This window comes from Megascapheus bottae, chromosome 4, assembly GCF_031878675.1.
Source record: "Megascapheus bottae isolate mThoBot1 chromosome 4, mThoBot2.hap1, whole genome shotgun sequence".
Lineage (NCBI taxonomy): Eukaryota > Metazoa > Chordata > Mammalia > Rodentia > Geomyidae > Megascapheus > Megascapheus bottae.
Window position 1 is genome coordinate 59652608 of NC_143512.1, and position 21325 is coordinate 59673932.

The 21325-nt window shown below is 36.6% G+C and overlaps 1 protein-coding gene across 1 annotated transcript; it reads right to left on the reverse strand.

The window, feature by feature from the left end:
- Positions 1-10964: 10964 nt before the first annotated feature.
- Positions 10965-18135, reverse strand: Mrps30 (mitochondrial ribosomal protein S30). The gene is made up of 5 exons (XM_090331964.1): positions 17543-18135; positions 16298-16443; positions 15398-15503; positions 14246-14422; positions 10965-11359 (listed from the first exon to the last, which is right to left on the reverse strand). The coding sequence occupies exons 1-5, from the start codon at positions 18123-18125 to the stop codon at positions 11043-11045; spliced, it is 1329 nt and encodes a 442-aa protein (XP_090188090.1). The 5' UTR covers positions 18126-18135; the 3' UTR covers positions 10965-11042.
- Positions 18136-21325: the final 3190 nt, after the last annotated feature.

Sequence of the window (21325 nt, forward strand, 5' to 3'; positions counted from 1 at the left end):
TGCTTGTTCAGTAATGAATGAATGCGCATAATACAAGAATTATATTAACTTTACTCACAAACATGTGGAGGAAAAAAAGTCTTATAAATTTCCTTCACAGTTTGAGACTGATTATATAACAATAATTTTTCCCCTAAGGTAAGAACAGACACCGCCTACATTTTCCTCTGGCAGTCATTTTTCTTCATGCCTGGGCAAATTACACATTGGATCACCCACACACAGTGCCTTGAAAAAGAGAACAAATATGATATACAAAGCATTCTGCTGATTGTAGGGGAAAACTTGACAGAAGAGATAATAGATGTGTCTATGCCTATAATTTACTGCCATTGCGTGATAATACCCTAGAGTCATAGTACCAAAAGGTCACTATATTTAAATAAGAGAATTACAACTTTTAAATATTCTGACTGATCATGAATGTAGCCAGTAGTAGCTTCAATGAATCTGTAACTCCAGTATTTTACATCAAATATTACTACATATTTTAATTGTTGTCATGTAATAGTCAGACAGCTATCAAGCATTGCACAATGTAATAGAGGCTAAATACAACCAACTCTCTCAAGAAACCTAGGAACATTGAAGCATCCAGTGAGGTATATGGGGTAAGTGGAAGAATTTCAGGAGTAATTGAGAGAGGACTGCCTCAGACTTTCTTTGTGAAAGATCTGGTAAATGACTCACAAATCGACGTAAAAGGAGAGCTGCATCTTGAGTTCATTTTCTTTGCAGGTGAAAAATGAACACTAAGGCAAGGACAATTTGATGCATTTAGTGAACAACAACTCCCTCTGTAGTGTTAAATATGTGAGATAATGAATGACAGTGCTTTAGGCCTTGAATACCTATTTTTAAATTACATTAAATTAAATTGTAAAGGTAATGTACAGAGAGGTTATAGTTACACAAGTAATGCGTATATTTCTTGTCAAACATTGTTACTTCTTCCCTCATTTCTCTTACACTTTCCATCCTCAGTTGTGGAGCTCATGTCCAATATAGAGTTTTGTGAATATCACTGTTGCACTGATTTATCGTTGTTCCTTGGTCTCACCATTTTTTATTCCCCTTCCCTTCCCCAATTCAGATAAATGCTTAAACAAGACATGGGATACCAAAATCAAAAACAGTTACATATCTAAGATATAGAACCATCCTGAATACCCCTCAGTAGATGAATAATATCGTATTAAGTGAAATAAGCCAGACCCAAAGAGACATAGGCTCCATGTTTTCCCTCATTTGTAATAGTATATATCTAGGATAGTCCTAGAAGAGGATCACAATAGCTCAATATCTATATACATATGACCATGTAAGATGATGCTAATCAAAGTGGAGAGCCCAGTGGCTAGTCGAGGAACTAGTCTGGAAAGAGGGAGAGGAAGAGAGGAAAGAGGAGAAGTAGGAAGAGGAAGATGATGAAGAGAAGGAAAATGAAGAGGACAAAGAGGAAAAAGAAGAGAAATGGAGGATGAAGAGAAAGAGAAAAGGAGGAGGAGGAGGAGAAAGATGAGCAAAGGGAGAATAGAAAGGAGATGGAGGAGAGGAGGAAAAAAGGAGAGAAGGGAAGAGTAGAGGGAAGAGGAAAAAGAGCAGAAGGATAGGGAACAAAGGGAAATGGAGAAGGAGGAAGAGGAGGAGGAGGAGGAGGAAGAGGAGGAGGAGGAGGAGGAGGAAGAAGAAGAAGAAGAAGAAGAAGAAGAAGAAGAAGAAGAAGAAGAAGAAGAAGAAGAAGAGGAAGAAGAAGAAGAAGAGGAGGAGGAGGAGGAGGAAGGAGAAGTTGTTCTTCATTTGTTTCCTTCTTCATTTTTCTCTGATTTTCAGGAATACCTTCATTATGGATGTTAGACTCCTGAAGAGATATTTAACAGCCTCAGGTTGAAGTTACTTCAGTACATAAGAAGAGACATGTACTTTTATGATTGCTAAAATAATGAACAATTGGTGACAAGGAGGAAGCTGTTTTAGCTTGAGATTGATTGATGACATAATAAATAAATGAAATTTCTTTCTTGTTTGGAACTAAACTCAGGAAATAAAATAATATTACTCTGATACTTTATATAATTAGAATAAGATTCATGGATCAAGTGATAGTGTCATATTAATGTTGATTTTCTAATTTTCAAAGTGGGCACATTGATAACATAAAATAGTTAATGTTTTGAGGCAGTGCATCCTGGAATAACAATATCAATTTTATGTTGGAGAAAAGCTTAATATAAATGCATAGTACACAAAAGTATAATAAATATTCCACCTCTGAGGCACATTTTTAGCACGAATTGATGGCATATAGCAGGAAACAGAGGAATACTTAAGCTGACAAATTCAAAAATGACAAAAGCAAAAATGCTATTATTAATAATAAAATGCATTTCTAAAAGAATGTTATTGAGGAAATGGAAGGAAATGACTATATATATTATTTCACTGTTTTGCTCTAGTAATGCCTTATCTCAATCACATCACATCCGCCATTACACTGAATGTAATATTCCACTTCAATTACCAGGCACAGAAGTGAACAGGCTCCATATCAGCCTAGGCTCAGTAGTAGAGTGACTTCTATTTTTTTGGCTGTTCTGGGGCTTGAACTCAGGGCCTGCGCACTGTCCTTGGGTTTTCTCAAAGCTAGTGCTCTACCACTTGACCCACAGCACCACTACCAGCTTTTTTTTTTCTGTGTATGTGGTACTGAGGAATCGCACCCAGAGTTTCATGCATGCTAGGTGAGCATTTTACCACTAGGCTACACTCCCACCCTAGAGTGACTTCTAATATTTGAGTTTTATCAGCTGAGGTCTCATGCCCTATGGAGAACAAACTCTTACCTCATCAGTATTAGAAATCACTGTTCATATAATTTAGGTTTTTGCAATGTTCCAGTAAGGAAGGTGAGTACTGTTTTGTACCAAAGTCCATTGATCTTCTAGTGCAAGCATTGCCACTTTCTTAATTGGACAGCTATTGATAGGAAAGACCTATATAAGCATTAATTAATGAATTCTTGTCCTATATTTCTACATTATTTAGCATTAAAATCTGTATCATGCACACATGCGCGCTCGTGTGTGTGTGTGTGTGTGTGTGTGTGTGTGTGTGTGTGTACTAGTCTGGGGCTTGAACTCAAGGCCAGGTTCAGTCTTTTTTTGCTCAAGGCCAGTGCCTTACCAGTTGAGTAGTAGCTCCATTTTTGGCTATTTTGATGCTTAACTGGACAGAAGAGTCTCATGGATTAATGCCCAGGCTTGCTTTGAACTATGATCCTAAGATCTCAACCTCTTGAGTAGCTATTATTGCAAGTATGAACCATTAGCACTTAGCTAAAATATATTTTATATGGAGAAATGACATATTGAAATCATTTATATAGGGAGAGTTATTAAAATAGCAAGTATCTAGTTTCAAAAATGTAGCTCTGCCTTCTCTCCTCAGGGAATGATTAGTGGCTACAAATACAGGGAAAAAGAACCATGGGTACAATAAATGATTTGTAATCTTTGTCACTTTTTTTTAAAGCTTCCATATTCAGTGCTTTTTCCCAGAGGACACAACTCTACTAAAAATAAAATAACTTCTCCACAAAATCTATGTGATTCTACAAAATATCTGACAGCACTAGCAATGTTACATAAATCCATTTATCTATGTTGTTTAAAGACAAGACAATCTGAATTCTGATGAATGATTTTTAACTATTTTTCTGTTTTCTTCTTCCTTGCTTTCTGGCCTTCCTTCCTTCCTCCCTCCCTCCCTCCCTCCCTCCCTCCCTCCCTCCCTCCCTCCCTCCCTTCCTTCCTTCCTTCCTTCCTTCCTTCCTTCCTTCCTTCCTTCCTTGCTTGCTTCATGCCATCATGAGAAAGAAACAATATATCATTCTCCTACTACAAATGCTAATATAGTTAGCACAGCTATAAGCAAAATACATGGATATTTTATCCTTTTGTATGAAAGCAACACACTGATGTCTTGAGTTGGCACAAAAAGATGATTAAGGAATTGATGTTATATTGTAAAACTTTCTGGAAACTGATTTAGACTATAGTCTCAAAATTGAAGATATGTAGAAATATTTACCGTGAATATTCTAGTATCCATTTTTCTTTAAAATCTCTCTTATAGCAGATGGGACTTCATGAAGATTATAAAATTAAAAGGAAGCTGTAAGTATGTCACATGAAATAATCTACATTATGAAGCAAAATACAGTTATGAACTAAAACTCAATGACCCAATTATTGCAATATGTGTGTGGGGGGAGGGGCTGGGAATAGCAGTATTCATAACATCTGGATTCTAGATCTTCTTTTATCACTAATATACAAGTGACCTTGGACAAGTCAACTCTATTACCCCATTCATAAAATGATGAAATTTCACTAGATCATCATGTGAGAATATTGATATTTCAAGTAAATTAAATGATCTGGGCCAATTTATCATTTCTAGAATTATCTGATGATTCTATCACCTCAAAAATTTAACTTGCCTGCCTCACACAAATTCATCATACACAAATATCTGTTGCTCTGTCATGTTATTTATTTATTCATGTACACTTACATAAAATCCTGTTAAAATGGCCATGATCAAGAAATCTAATAACAACAGATGCTGGAGGGGATGTGGCTTGGAGGGATCACTACTACACGGTTGGTGGGAGTGCAAACTCGTTCAACCACTATGGAAAGCAGTATGGCAGTTCCTCAAAAGACTAAATATAGAGCTCCCCTATGACCAAGCAATTCCACTACTTGGCATTTACCCAATCGTCCAGAAAGAAGGACATACTAAATCCACTAGCACAACAATGTTCATTGCAGCACTATTTACCATAGCAAAGAGATGGAACCAACCCAGATGCCCCTCAGTTGATGAGAGGATCAACAAGATGTGATATTTATACACAATGGAATTTTATGCTGCTGTCAGAAAGAACAACATTGCCCCATTTGTAAGGAAAAGGAAAGACTTAGAAAAAAATCAAATTAAGTGAAGCAAGCTGGACTCAAAGGAACTTAGGCTCAATGGTTTCCCTCATTTGTCATAATCACTAGAAACCTTGTGCTCTCCTAGCAGATATTTACAATAGAACAAAACCTAGATACATATAATATGACGCTAAATGAAAGGACCTCCAGGATATAGAAACAAAGGTCATATAAGGAGTGTTTGTTGTCCTTAATGTACTATGTTATTTGTCATCTCTTTTGCTGTCCCTTGGTTATCTCATATTATTGCAGTATTTTACCTTGTTATCTGATATATTGTACATATGCTTATTTGGTTATTTGAAATAGTATAGGGAAGGGGAGAAAATAAGATGAGGAGGTGGAGGAGAGAAATGGAAACCAAGACATGAGAAAGGGCATCAGTGTTTTTGAAGTAATGCACCTTCTATCTGGTGAATATGATGTAACCCTTCTAATAAATGTAATAAAAATATATGGAAAAAATTAGCTGAATAGAAAACTAGAAACAGTGTGCTTTTCTCTAATAAAATTTCAAAAATCAGTATAAACCACTGTTCAAATTTCATCTTACAATATTTAGTTCCTTCTGTTAGTTGTGTCAAGGTACATATACATATCAAATATTTATGTAAACTTCCCTGAAAAGACAGATGTTTTTCTTTGTTTTAAGTTGTGGTTGTAAGCGGTTCTATGAAGAGGTTACAACTCCACATGTCAGGTTTTAAGTGCAATGCCTCTTGATCAATGTCACCCTTCTGTATTCTCCTGATTTTCTCCTCTCCCATCTCTATCCTCAAGGTACATAGTTCAATCTTTACATGATATACATTGACTATCATAACTGCATTTTCTCACACTTTCTCCCCCCGATCTGCATACCATTTTTGCTATTATTATTAACAAAACAGAATGTTCCCTTTAGGGAGTAAATAATCCAAAAGAGGCAATGATTTTTCCTTTGTGAGTTACTTGAAGAGTAAATGACAACTTGTTAGTACTTGGAATGTAGTAGATGTTTAACATATGTCAGTGGCCTTGGTTCTTTCTGGCTGGGTAATCCAGGGAACACCTACACTAAGCTCTAGTCCTGATCAGTAGGAAGGAAGGAATAAATCACACAGTTGAAACTGACAATCTCCTACAAGAGAAACAAACAGAAATACCAAAATGATATTGGACAAAATGAAATATCTTAGGACATTTTATATATTGACTTGATGTCCAAAATGTCAGAGAAGAAAATTACTCCCCCAATAACTTTAAAAGTTGCAAGTAAAAGAAACAGGAAATAGCTAATAGAAAGTATTTAGATTCAAATAAACATTGTCAAATCATCAATAAGGTTTTAAGTCAAGAAGTAGCAGCCTCAGGAGGTTATAAAATCCATCCTTCTTGCACTCAATCTGGTGTGAGTATTTCAAAGGATATTAAATATCATGCAGTAAGTAATGCTTGACATTCACTGAGTTTCCTTTTATTTTAATTGTTCATGTAGGTAACCTCAGGGGATGTTAGCAGACAGGGGAAGATAAAAGAAGACAACTACAGCCAAAGAAAAATAGCCAAAGAGCAAGCTAACCCCACACAGTGCTTTCATCTTAAGAACATCATCACTGCTTTGTTATTTGGAAATAAAATTTTTTAAATGAAGAAATTTAAAAAATTGCTAACAGGGCGGTAATTTGGCCTAGTGGTAGAGTGCTTGCCTAGAATGCATGAAGACCCTGGTTCAATTCCTCCGTACCACATACATAGAAAAAAGCAGGAAGTGGTGCTGAAGTGGTAGAGCTCTAGCCTTGAGAAAGTCCAAGGACAGTTCTTAGGCCTTGAGCTCAAGCCCAGGACTGGCAAAAAAAAAAAAAAAAAAAAAAAAAAGTTAACAGCAACTTACACCTGCAGTGTGAAGCTTACAAAGAATGATTCGCCTGCAGGAATTTGAGGATCTTTTTATCCAATTCGAAATTATTAAAGACAGTGAGATCAAGAGAAACAAACCAGTGTTAAATCATCTTGCTGGTTAGTGGCAGAAGAAAAATCTTCACTGGATATCTAGATGTAACTGTCAAACTGATATTTAAAATGAGTTTATATTTTTCAGGAAACATAAAAATTAAATAGCATTTTCCTAACGTTGTTCTTTCAAATTACATTTAAAAGTCTAAGTTCCAAAGGTTGAAACAAATTATACTGTACAAAAGTATAATTCTATGGGTATTTTTAAATTTCAAGACTTTCCAAATACACATATCCTTTATTTTTCCAATTATGAATCACACCCAGGTGGTAAGATATGGAAATCTTAAAAATATGCTGAAAGTCATAATTTAATCATCTGGATACTTGTGAACTATTCCAACATTAAATATACTTACACCCACATTAGTTAATCTTATATAATTAACATGCTTGGGTTTTGTAAAACGTAATTGAACAAAGTTGTGATTCTTTTTCCCCTATATGAGTGTGAAGTTATTATGGAAATTCCATATATAGGAAGTACTTTTAGTGTGTGACATTATAATAATCTGAATATTCAAGCTTCTTACAAAATATCTTATAAAGTGGTTGCACTAGTTAATATTCTCACCAACAGTGCTTTAGGTTTCCTTTTCCCCCACATCTCCACCAACAATTGTTGTTAGAATTTACAATGTTGGTCAATTTGATTTAGGTGAGATGAAATCTTAGTTGTTTTGACTTGCTTTTCCTTGATGGTCAGGGATACTGAACATTTCCTCATGTGTTTCTTTGTCACTCTTACCTCTTCTTCTTTGTCATTTGGTAATTAGTGCCTATGCCTATGAGTTTTAGTCTTTCTTCTACTCCCTCTTGTGATTTTCAAAGTTTCAGGTCTGACCTGAGCTGATATTTTGCATGGTGACAACAAGGGATCCGTCTACTTAGAACGTCACAAGCCACAATACCATCAAGATGCTTGCATGGCCACGTTTATTGCTACACTATTCACAAGAGCCAATATGTGGAAAGAGCCACATGTCCTATAATATGCTACTGGATCAAAAAAAATGTGGTATCTATACACAATGGATTTCTTTTTCTTTGTTTGCCAGTCCTGGGGCTTGAACTCAGGGCCTGAGCAGTGTCCATTGGCTTTCTCAAAGCTCTCTACCACTTGAGCCAAAGCACCACATTGTGCATGCTAGGCAAGCACTCTACCATTAGACCACACTCTTGGCTCCTACACAATGGAATTTTATACATGATTAGAAAGAGTGCAAGGAAATGAGGAAGCTAGGACAGATCATTTAAGTGAGGTAAACAAAGCTCAGAGAAACCACGGCTAGATCTAAAAACACAGCAGGAAATAATAAATTATACAGGTCTCTAGGTGTTCACTCACCGTGAGATCAAAGGAAGATACTGTTAGGAGAGGAATGGAAAGCCACAATTCCTATGTACTTCTGATCATACAAAATAATGGTTGCCAAAGTGAGTTCCAGGAAATGGAAAGAGGACTTTTTAAAAATCTGTTTTGCTGTTTCTATTTTCTTTTCTTTTGTCTGTACCAACAGAATAACCTCAGGAACATGAAACACCAACAAATATCCATGAAGAGAAAATGTACAGAAAGGTCAGCATGATGAGATCTCTCTACTAAACTGAAATTTCCAGAGATCTTATGTTTCATAGCCCACAAGCCTTATATTCCAAAGGTTAAATGAAACCAAACATAAAAATCTGATTATGTAAAGGAAATCATCTATTTTCCATTTACCATGGATATGTCATTAGTGTGTATTCTGATATATACAAGTAAATTTGCAATCATCATTGGATGGCTCAAAAGACCATTGTTATACATAAACCCTACCTGTGGGTTTGTGTCTGTGAGCTCGCTGGAGTTTGAAATAAGCAGGAATGCTATGTTGGCTGTTTTAATGTTAATATAATACCTGGCATGGAGAAATTTGCTTGCCATATGTTTTCTTTTCCCTTCCCACCTTCCTGTGCATCTATTTGAATGATGAAGAAAGTTTCTGGATCTCATTCAGCATGAATCCAGAAGATGATTTTCAAAACAATAGGTAACTGATATGAATACTAAGTTCCTTAGAAATTAGAAACTTAGTTTCAGAGGTTGCTTACCAAATGATACTGGTATTATGGATTTCTCAGTTGTTTCTGTCCATTGCCAGATGAATCTGGTTGCTCAGCTAGAACAATAGCCTAAAGAAATCTGGTGAACCTTAGGGAATGTTTTCAACTCAACTGCAGATAGAAACCTTACAAGATTAACTAAAACTGGCTCTTGATGTTGTCATGTAGTTTTTTCTTGGGTAATGAAACTTGCAGCTGCACTCATCCCAAAAATGAGGGCAGTGGAATTCTTACAAGGGGACTTGTCAAAAACTACCCAGCAAAAATAAAAGCACTAAATTAGAAGGTTCACCAGTCCAAGTATTTACTAAGGAATCAGAGGGCTGCAGTGGTCTTTGGAATGCCTTCCCAGATGTGTCTCCAATGAGACATGTACACGTGGGATTTAGGTAGGAGTTTTGATGATTTGGGGCTAGTTTCTATGTCTGTAGCAACATGATTGATTTTTTTTAAGTGTTTCAGGCTGTGATTTAATGTTTATTTGGGCCTGGAAATGTGACTGTAAGGAAAAACATGTAGCCAGTCTGATCACAGCAGTTGACACCCTGTATTTTGTCTCGTGACAGAAAAGTGGAGGGCACAGAGGGATACTTGACCATGATAACTGGAATATCTTTACCAATGTATCATCCTCTCAGAGACAATACTCCTCTATGAAAACTATATTTCTCAAAAATATGCATGCTTGAAAATTTTTTTTGCCAGTCTGGGGACTTGAATTCAGGGCCTGAGCAATCCTTGGACTATTTCAAGTGTAGAACTCTACCACTTGAGCCACAGTACCACTTCTGGCTTTTTTTCTGGTATGTAGTACCCAGGGCTTTGTGCATGCTAGGCAAGCACTCTACCACCAGGCTACGCTCCTGGCCCTGAGGACTGAAATTTTTTTGCAAGAGACAATAACCCGCCAAAGCCAGAACCAGGCATGGTAGCTCATTTCTGTAATCCTAGCTACAGGTAAATAGGAGAATGGCTTAGGTTAAAAGAAATTTTGTGTTAATACTAACAAGTAAAAAAAGTCTGAGCATAAAGTGGCAGGGTGTTTGTCTAACAAGGTTCTGGGTTTAAATTTCAGACCCTGTCTGTGTGAGCATACACGGAGATAAAATCATCATGCACGATGACTAGTATTAGGCAACATGGAAGCAAATGGCTATGTTGATAAGCATGTTCTACATAGAGAAAACTAGTTCTAAACTTTGCTGAGATATAAAAATAATGAGGCTATAAAGGCACTTGAAATGGACTATCTGTACCTTCTTTCTCTCACCTACTCAATTGGGGCTTGAACCCAGAGCCTCACAATCATGCAAGTCCCTTGTTTACATTGCTTTGGGATAGGGTCTCACTAACTTTTCCAGAGCTGGCCACAAACTATCCATTACCCTGTTCCTCTGTCTGTCAAATTAGCGATGATTACTACAGGTTTTGCATGTGTTGAACTAGACCTCAGTGGAAGCATCACTTATGTTTCATCATTCATGTGTTAAGAATATAAGACTCATTATTCTATTCTTTTCTAGCTTTCTTTCCTTTTAAACCCAAAGAGAGAGTCTTATCAAAAGCCTTAGCTTGCTATACGTAAAAAGTACTAGTCATTTTTTAAAGGGCTTTGAGTAGCCAATAGTAACTGGAAAAATATAATAAAACATGTATATTCTCAAGTATTTAATTATTTATTATGTTACATTTTTGTATTACCTAGGTATTGAGGATAGCTCAATGAATGGTTCAATCAGTTAGCAATATGAAAACAAAATTATTTTTAAATCAAATTACTATATTTAAAGTTAAATCTTTCGGGGCTGAACAGAATGAAAGGTTCAATCACAGTTTAGCAAAAAAAAATAGGAGTCTGAAAAATATCAGTGTTTAATATTTGACAGTTACAAGTGGCAGAGTTCTTTTTATTATTTCTTCAGTGAAATTTAAATACTCTCAGAGTCCCACATCAAGTGTTTTTTCTTCATTCATCAAAGGCTGTGGTCTGACTTCTTTTGGTTTATTCAGTAAAAACTGAACGATCTGAAGTAAAACGTCATCATTAAAACCTTTCACTTCATTATTCTCAATTGTTTCATAGAGAGGCATACTTTGTGTTCCCCAACAGATATTCTTACGAGGGTTATCTTGATCAGCCTGTACAGTCAGTGCCAACGTATTTAACTGGTAGCAGAAAAAGGAAAAATATTTCCCATCTGTGATCACACCCTGGGACACAAAGGGCCTAGTAAGGTCTGCTTGGCTCCAGAATCCTACAGAAGAAACCATCGTAAAAATTTAGACAAGTGATTTACTTTAAGCAAACAAAGCAAACAGGTTAGAGGGTAATAAATACTTCCTGATACTTTATTTACCAAATTTCTGAAGAACTCAGTTTCCCTATCTTTTTCATTCCAATCCTAGATTTCATTTCTGGAGTAATTATTTTCTCTAATTTCAGCCTTCAATTTGAACTTCCTAAATTCTCCTACATCTATTATTAACTTCATTATTACTTACTGACCCCAAATATATTAAATTCCTCTATTTCATAAGCCCCTATCATTCAATGACCAAGTAAATTCAGTATCTTTCTTTGCATATTTCGAAATATTTTTTTTAAGAATTGCAGTCATTTTACTTAGGTGTCTTATTTCATAAAGTTCAAAAACTTCTCAGTATCTTTAGTACAGAAATTTTCTGGCTGTATTTTGTTCCAAGCTAAGTGGATTTAGGATTTTCTTTTTATTTAGAACTTTTAAATACTGGCCGGGAGTTTGACCTAGTGGTTAAAGTGCTTGCCTAGCATGCACGAAGACCCGGGTTCGATTCCTTGGTACCATATACATACAAAAAAGCCGGAAGTGGTGCTGAGGCTCAAGTGGTAGAGCTCTAGCCTTGAGAAAGTCCAGGGACAGTGCTCAGGCCCTGAGCTCAAGCCCAGGACTGACAAAAAAAAAAAAAAAAAGAACTTTTAAATACTACCAGACAAGCAGAAACCACTTCGCTAGAGAGATTTTGCATTTTACATCCTATATAAATCAGCCATCAATATTAATCGTTTAATATTTTCTATATTACATATCAATAATATATTAACATTTTAAGTCAGCATACTAAGTATTATTATATTGACCTAGTCATATATAAACATTAATAGATTATTAGCTATATATTGATAGACATTCAATATTGTTGAGATAAAACATTAACATCAATATAAAGACATTTCAACAAATTATATATATATATATATATATATATATTTTTTTTTTTTTTTTTTTTTTTTTTTTTTGCCAGTCCAGGTCTTCATGAATGCTAGACAAGCACTTTAACCACTAGGCCAAATTCCCGGCCCCAAATTAGCTATATATTAATAGACACTCAATATTGTTGAGATAAAAGATTAACATCAATATAAAGACATTTCAACAATGATACACACATGACAATATGTTGGAAACTAACTCAATTTGCGGGGGGTGACAATGTCCAACAAAAACGGTACTTACTAACTTATGTATGTAACTGTAACCCCTGTATACATCACCCTTACAGTAAAAGTAAATTAAAAAAAAAAAGAAAAAAGAAAAAGATCTATCTCTCTCTTTCATGAATAATTAGTGCCATCTTGTTATCATCAAGATGACATTCTGCCTTTTCTAAGTCTGTCTACCTGCCTCCAGTCTCCTCCATCTGTATTATGGCAAGGTTAATACACACACATATAATACACAGTAGTGTGTGTGTGTGTGTGTGTGTAAGACATGACTAATAAACATATACTAAAATTGTTCATGGATATTTACACAGAATTTACCAGGTTCATATTCTATTACTTAGGAAGATTTGCTTGGCATGTGAAGCCTTGGTTTCTGACTGGATAAAACCTATAATCTGAGCTACTCAGGAGACTGAGATCTGAGGATCAAGGTTCAAAGCCAGCCAGTGCACAAAAGGACCAAAAGGACCTGAGACTATTATCTAGAATTAACTTCCAAAAAATGGGAAGTGGGGCTATGGCTCAAGGGTAGGGCAGTAGGCTTGAGCTGAAGAGCTCACAGGGACAATGCCCAGCCCCAGGGGTAGGGTGGTAGTCTTTGAGCTGAAGAGCTCAGGAACAGCACCCAGGCAGAGTTTATGCCCCATAACCCACCCAAAAACAAACAAAAAAAAGGACTGGATAAATAAATGACCGAAGGAAGGAATAAATACCCTACATGATTTACATGATTATAGCCTTGGCTTCTCTATCTTCATCTATTCTTCATCATTCTCCTTCCCCTTTCTGAATCAGCCTTCCTTCAAGTTGTTTCTCAATACTTCAAATAGATAAGAGATTTTTCCTTTTACATGGAAGTTCCTTGATCAGATTGTGCTTGCACATTTCTGCACTTTTCAGGTCTCTAATCAGAAGTCTTAATGATTCTAGTCAAATTTTGCCTCACATCTCAGTTATACCTTCCACCTATAAACATTTTTTATGCTAAATCTTCTCCATACAATTACACACAGTTAAAACAGCATTTGCCATTTATCTTCTATTCTTACACTGTAATAAAAGCTTCAAAATACCTAAATCTTTCTATCACTCTCAATACTATCTATAAAGCCATTGGTGCCTGGGATATGAAAAGCATTCACTACACACTGCATGGTTAATCTCCTAATCCAAATCCCAAATACGGCCTTTAAAAGAAACTTCAGTACAGCCATGCTTCTACCTCCTTTCCATAATGAGGTCTAAACTCGAGATCTTCCAATTACTATACTGGTACTCTACCATTGCAGCTACACCTGCAGTAGATAAAATGTAAATATTTAGCATACGAAATTATTTCACTTTTCCCTTTAGAAAGACATTATCATCCACAAAGAAGTCACTTAGTAAGTCTTTAAAATGCTTGTGAACCCCAGCAGACAAAAAAAATTCACATGAGATAGCCAAAATAGAAAGTCAAAATAACCACCTAAGAAATATTTACAAATTTCAAACATTTAAGTAGATTTCTAAACAATCTATTTTGTATTAATGCCAAAACTTTCAAAATGCTAAGAGGAAGCCTATATCCCCCCAAGCTGCGAAAAAGTTACCTGAATACTTTCGTGAAATATCATTGATATTGTCAAAGAAGGAAACGCCACAGAATTAGTTTTACCTTGATACATAGCTTGAGCTCCAGTCCAAGCAAAAAGACTTGCAATACCATTAGCTCTGAATATAGTTTCTATTTGGTCGGCACAGTTGAATTTCAAAAGCCTTTCCCGTTTTAATTTTTCAGGTAACAGATGAAATTGAGTGTGGCCATAACAACATGGATCAGCTAATTTTGAGCCTGAAGAACAAAAGAACATTTCAGATGAGATGAGAATTCCGAGTGTGAGAAGCACACATCTTAGGAGACAGGTCAAGAACATCTTCTGTACATCATATACTCTACTCAAAATAAGTAAGGGGGAATAAGAGTTGATTGTATTTTTATTAACTACAATAAAGTTAGACTCCACATGAAAACATAATTTGTCCATCCACGAGTACCTTTAAAGGCCACCATGGCACAAAATAAAGTAGACATAAAAGTTACTTAAAACTTGTCACTTTAATTTTTCCTCATATCAAACATTATCGAATAGTCTCATTACTGCTTTATTCAATACAGAATACAAACAGTCTATGGCTTCAAAATTTCTTCATTAATGTAGTATTTCACCCCCTATTTCTAATTTTTCAGAAAATTATTAACACAATGTTTACAAGGGTACTTATTTCATGAATTGTTGACATTGTTTTACTAAGTTTCCTATAGATCACTCCCTTAGACCGCAGTGAATAGGAAGAGCTGGTAAAATATGTCTAGGAAACGATTATCAGGCCTTCCAGAAGTCCTTCTTATGTCAGCTCAGAACTAATAAAGGGAAAAAAAATAAGCTGCATGAAGCAGCCACGAGACATTAATGTTTTAATTCCTGGTTACTGCCAAGTGTAGTATACACAGGATGCATCTGTGAAAATGCCAATAACTCTTCCAAGTTCACTGCTAAACATTTTTGTTCTCAGCAAAACTCAAATTACTTTTCTATATAACAAATCAACAAAGCCCAGTAAACAATAAAATAGTACAGGAGAAGCTAACAAATTTTCTAATAGTGAGCAGAAACAATGTTTGTCAATTTTTAGGGACACTGTAAAACATAAGATCACATTGCTCACAGCCTATTTAAGAACTCATTTTTTCATTATAGTTAATGGTCCGACTTTGCATAGCACACTTTGAACCCATTGGTGGCACAATACTAGAAGAGAAACTTACCAATAAATATGTTGTTTTCATACTGCCGTTTAAACAATGGAAGCTTGTCTGGTTTACATTTCATTACAGGGATTTCTACAGGAATAGAATAATCCAATGGCACAAACTTAAGGAGAAAGAAAAGACACAAATGAACGTATAACTACATTTGTATCTAATTTACTCAAGACTTTATAAGATTAAAAAAATTGTAAATGAAGTGCTTTATACAAAATTATCTGAATAGAGAAGTTGAGGATCCCTTAATCAAATGTTAAGAGGCCACAAGTGCTTCAGAATATTAGGTTTGATAACACTGGTCCCTTGCTATATCACAGTTCCACTCTATAGAGGGTTTAAATAAAACAAAACAAAAACCTAAATAGTGATCCTGCACCTATCACAGGACTTATATTTTTTGAGACCCCCCCGATAGGTGAAAATCTGTGAAGTAGCAATAAGTGAAATGAGATACAGCGAAGGACAAGGATCTAATGCTACTTCACAAATTTTCACAGAGCTCTGGAAAGAAATTCCTGTGATATGTGAGGGAGCACTGTACTTGGAAACTCACACCTATTCTAACAGCTAGCGATAGGACAAATTCAACCATCTACTTTTACAAATAAAGCTGTACTGGAATACAACCACACACATCCATTTATATATTTTATAGTGCTGTTTTTACACATTAAGATCAGGGCTGAACAGTTTGCAACAGAGACTTTATGATTCCAACTGCCTATATTTACTACTCAGAATGTTAAGAAACAAGATTAGCCTCCCAAGATGAAGTATAAGCAATATTCAAAATATGACTGTTTTCCTCTAAAAGTACACAACTGTAAAAATTTGTTTGACAATTTATCTTATCCCATCCTCTTACCTGGTCTCTTAGATGCAAATATAATCAACATTTACCTCTGGGAGCTGCGCGGATATCCGAATCTGGTTGTGTGGTTTATCATTTATTTGGTATCGTAAAGCATCAACCCGACCTTTTCGATGACCAGCAGGGATAATTTCTTCACCACGCACCCAGTAAAAGTGAACTTCGCGTTTATGATCTATCAAAAGATAATCAAGATTTTTCTCAACTGGACAAACTTGATATTATAGAACACTAAAAACAAAAGACAACTTCAAATGTTTTTTTTCTAATTTCAAAACATACATAAAATATTCCAATGTATGACAGTGTGTGGGATATATAATAATCTAACAAGGCATAAACAAAGCATTCAAAACACTATCTGTCCCATAAATACCCTAGCCATTAAAATTAGAAGCTACTCAGCTAATAATTGCAATATCTAACATATGCACCATTAATTAGGACAAAATCTACATAACATAAATATTTTCTAAATAAGGGAATCCTGGGTCTTGCCAAACACCAGGTCTTATTTCTAAACGATTCATACATAGTCCCAATTCACCATACTCTCAATACCACTACCCTTTGGCTCAGTTGAGTACTCATCCATCCACAGTCATAGCATTAATTCAGTGAATAGTCAGACACCAGTGGGCAAGAGACACATCACATATTAGTATTTTTTCATGTCTGCCGTGCACTTTTAGGTAGAAGTTGCTGACTGCTAGCTAAATCTGAATCTTGACCCTCACATACACCAAGTACGGGGTTTTAGAATAGAATTAAACCTGGTGTGCCTTTTTAATTTTTTTCACTTACAAAAAAAAAAAAAGCACACAATCTCGCTGCCTGCTGTAGACGGTTACGGCGAGGATTTATTAGTGGCCGTACAGAAAATTCAGAACAAGGCCTGGCACATAGTAACATGGATTAAACGTTGGATATTCTATTTAGGCATTTCTGACTGTACACTATAACCAAAGTGCTCGTCTGGAAACAAATAATAAAGTAAAAAGGAACCACACCGCATGTACACAGGGACTCCAGCTTTGGAGCAGACAGGCAAACTCAATGACAAACCCCTCCCTCCAGCCCCTTGCCAAAACCTCTCCTCCACTATCTGGTCCGGTGGTCGTTTACACAGCAGAGGCAAGGAGGCGGCAGTGGAGGATGGAACAACCAACGACCCGCACCGCAGCTAGTCCCCCCCAATTCCCGCCTCCTCGGAGAGCAGCCGGTGAGCAGCGTGCGGGCCTCACCGCCCCGGGTCCAGGCGCCCCGAAGCTCACCGAGGGCTGCGGTGGCCAGGGCCGGGTTGAGCGGGCTGAGCAGGGCGGTGAGGGCGGTGACCAGCTGGTGGAGGAAGGGCGAGGCGAGGGCCTGCTGCTGCTGGAAGAGCGGCGCGGGCCGCGGGCGCCGCAGGTAGAAGTGCTCCTGCAGCAGGCAGTCGCAGGCCGCGGCGCGCAGAGCCGCCAGGTCCGGGGCCGGCGCGGGGTCGGATCCCGCAGAGGCCGGGGGCAGGCCGGACTGGAACACGGTCTTGGTGAAGGCCTGGTACCAGCGGTCGGCGTTCAGGGCGAAGGTCTGCGGGTACACCACGTACTTCATGAACTGCATCTTGGTGAGGATCCGCAGCTTCGCCTCCACCGACGGGGCCCCGTGCACCGCCGCCTGCCAGCGCTCCACACGCCGCTGCCGCGCGGCCTTGCTCTTCGCCTTCAGGGAGGCCACAATCGGCGGGTACCGTGCAACGGAGGGGGCCGCGACATCCGAGCCACTTGTTTCCGTAGCCGCGGCTGTGGCCCTGGCCGCGGTGTGCAGTGACAGCGCCCGGCCGCGGGGAACCAGGGTCCAGCACCTGGTCGTCGCCATCTTCGCCCGCAGTGCCGGAAGCGGAGGTCGAGTTCAGCGCTTGTCCCGGCTCGCTTGCCGTAGGAACCAATAGAAAAGCAGAATCCAGGCCGGGCTCATGGACAAGAGTTCTCATTGGGCTTGTCGCGCGTTACGTCATTCACTGTTCACCCAATCAACTTTCTACCTAAAGTTTATCCCTGTTTGGAGAGTTAGTGGAGGAATGCCAGGGTTCTGATTTTTCTGCGGGTCTGACTACGAGGAGTGGAAACTGAAGAGGAGATGCTGCCACCTAGATTGCGTTTAAAACCTGACAATAACCGTTTATGAATATTCTTAAATGAACACTTTCAACCCTTTGGCTAAACTTCCTATTTTTATTTGTGTATGTCATACCACTTTATTTTCAGCTTTGATTTTAGGAATAGAAATTTATCTTGGAAAAATACATGTTTTTTAAAATTATTATTTTTAACTTATGAAAGCACTATTTAAGTGTGACGGTTGCTAAATTGGAGCAATAATTACATATATTCCTTTATGCTAATACAAATCTCATCTCTACAGTTTATTTAAAAAGAGGGATGTATTTTTATTTGGGTTTATCTGGGACAAAAGAAGTTGACAAACACAATATAATTTGATTCACCTCCCCTACGATCCCGCCATACCACTCTTAGGCATCTATCCTGAACATCATAACCCAGGATATAAGGACATCTGCTCAGCTATATTCATCTCTGTACTATTCACAATAGCCAGGCCATGGAAACAATTCAGGTGCCCTGCCGCAGATGAATGGATAAAAAATTGTGATATATATATATATATATATATACACACAATGGAATTCTACATAACCAACAGACAAAATAATGGCATTTACATGGAAATGGATGAATCTAGAGCAAATCATGCTGAGTGAGACAAGTCAAAACCAAAGGAACAAAAGATGCCGGTATCCTTAATATGTGGCTATTAGATCCAAACAGTGCAAGAGCAAGGACTCATTATTCCCACACCCAATGCTATGGACATGGTATTGGAAATATAAACACAACTACATAGACATAAAAATTTGTGACTCTATAGACATAATGTTTTAATACATAAATTAATATGGATCTATGACATACAAACCCTCAGCCTAATTTCAATTATGTACTAAAATCTAAGTGCCAGTGATTGTATATAGATTCCCTTCTTGAATAGTTATTTGTTAAATGTCATTTGAAATATGATGTAAAAACCAATTTTAATAAATTCTTTAATAAAAATAAAAAGGCAGGTTATATACATAAGTAAGGTAACACTTTTTTTTGATTCATTATGTCACCAATGCGTGTCATAATTAGGAAGCTCATAGAGTGTGATAGCTGTGTTAATTACAAAAGCAAGCCACACTAAGACTTTTTGATACATCTTTCCATAAATAAATAATATGGGCAGGGGACAAAGCCCTACTCATTTTCTGTCTAACGAAGCTTCTATTCTATTTGAAAATTTTGATTTTTAATCCAATCTGGTTCAATGGTCATTTCTTAAAATGAAAAATGTAGATTTCACAGAAATAGCACAACCAGATTTTATATTATTGGAATTTATTAGAAAGCCTCCAATTAGTGTACAATGGGCAGTGTCTAGTAGATGCATGCTTTAAGTTTATTTGGATTTGTCTTTGTATTGGGAGAGGGTTGTTGGCATATGGGTATCTACATGATTCATGTCTCAGGAATTCATATTCTAAAATAAAACAGGTTAAATTGTAACTATAAATAATTTTAGTGAGTTGTATGTAGTTCAACAATTTCCTAAAGACAGTGAATTGTTCTCAAACTTTTGGGAATATAAATAAAATGCTCCTTTCAGCTGTTATTTTATATATGGTTACTATTAGCATATTTCCTCTGATTAGTAACAATGATGTGGCACAAGAGTAATACTGGTATCTCTCTCCGTGTCTCCCTTATCTCTGCCTCTCCCTGTTGTGCAGTGGACCGTCTACTCCGTAAACCTACTTAATATTTGCATTTGAGTTGTCATTAATCTCTTCTTCCAAATCTTCTAGGCCCTATTTTATATAATTTAGTGAAGGAGGAAAAATAGTCCTGAAAACATATTCTTTAGCTCATGAAAATGAGAAAGGAGATAGCTTCCTTGATACATGGCAATATAATATGGCCCCATGTATAATATTAAACTTATGTATAATCAAATACTATTTTTAGATAGTATATATAAAACACTGTAGTATTTTGTAGTGTTGAGGATTTAACTCAGGGTTGTACATGATAGAAATGTTCTCTTTCAACAAATTATACCTGTAACCCTAGATGATATAAATGAATATAACATTATGTATATATGTGTATGTTTATAATTATAATTTATGATTACATTATATTTATATATACATATATGTATGTGTGTATAAAATAGAAGGGACTAATTGGACAAATTTTAATACTTTTGAATTTTACAGAATAAATAAAGTCGATAAAATATTTACAAGCTAGTAAAACAATTTTGATATAAAGATGCATTTAAACAAACATTCAAAACCGTACATAAACTGTTACAGAACAAGCATGTAATTTTCTACAGATAATCATTAAAAAAGAGATTCAATAAAATATTAGCAGTAGCACAAAGCAGATGACGGAATTACTGGAATTTTTCTTCCCTACATTTCCTCTTTGTAATAATAAGTCTGAATCTATTTTAGGCCTAGCACTTTCTGTCAGGCACTCTACTATTGAGTTATGCCTCCAGCCCCTCCCCTCTTTTTGCCTTAGTATTTTTCTGGACAGGGACTCACATTTTGACCAGCTAGCCTTGAGCTAAAGTGTTCTTATCTATGGTCTCCTGAGTGCTAAGATTACAGAAATGTCACTGACTGAGGGATGGTTTGGTTAACATTTGTTTTGCCTGGACTGACCTCAAACCAAATCATTCTGATCACTCCACCAGAGTACCAAAATCATAGAAGTACCAAGATTATAGATGTTAAAACAGAAACTGGCCCAATTTCTAAACTATTATTACTGTATACAGATTGCTTCTTTTAAAAATCTAAACTTAGCTGAGAAGTAAGAAGTAAGTGGGAAAACTAACATATCACCAGAATTTGAACAGATGTATGATGCATTATTCTGCTAGTCAATTAGTTGCTGAATATATCTGATCATAAAGAATTCTCAAGCAGAATTCTGAAATGCATT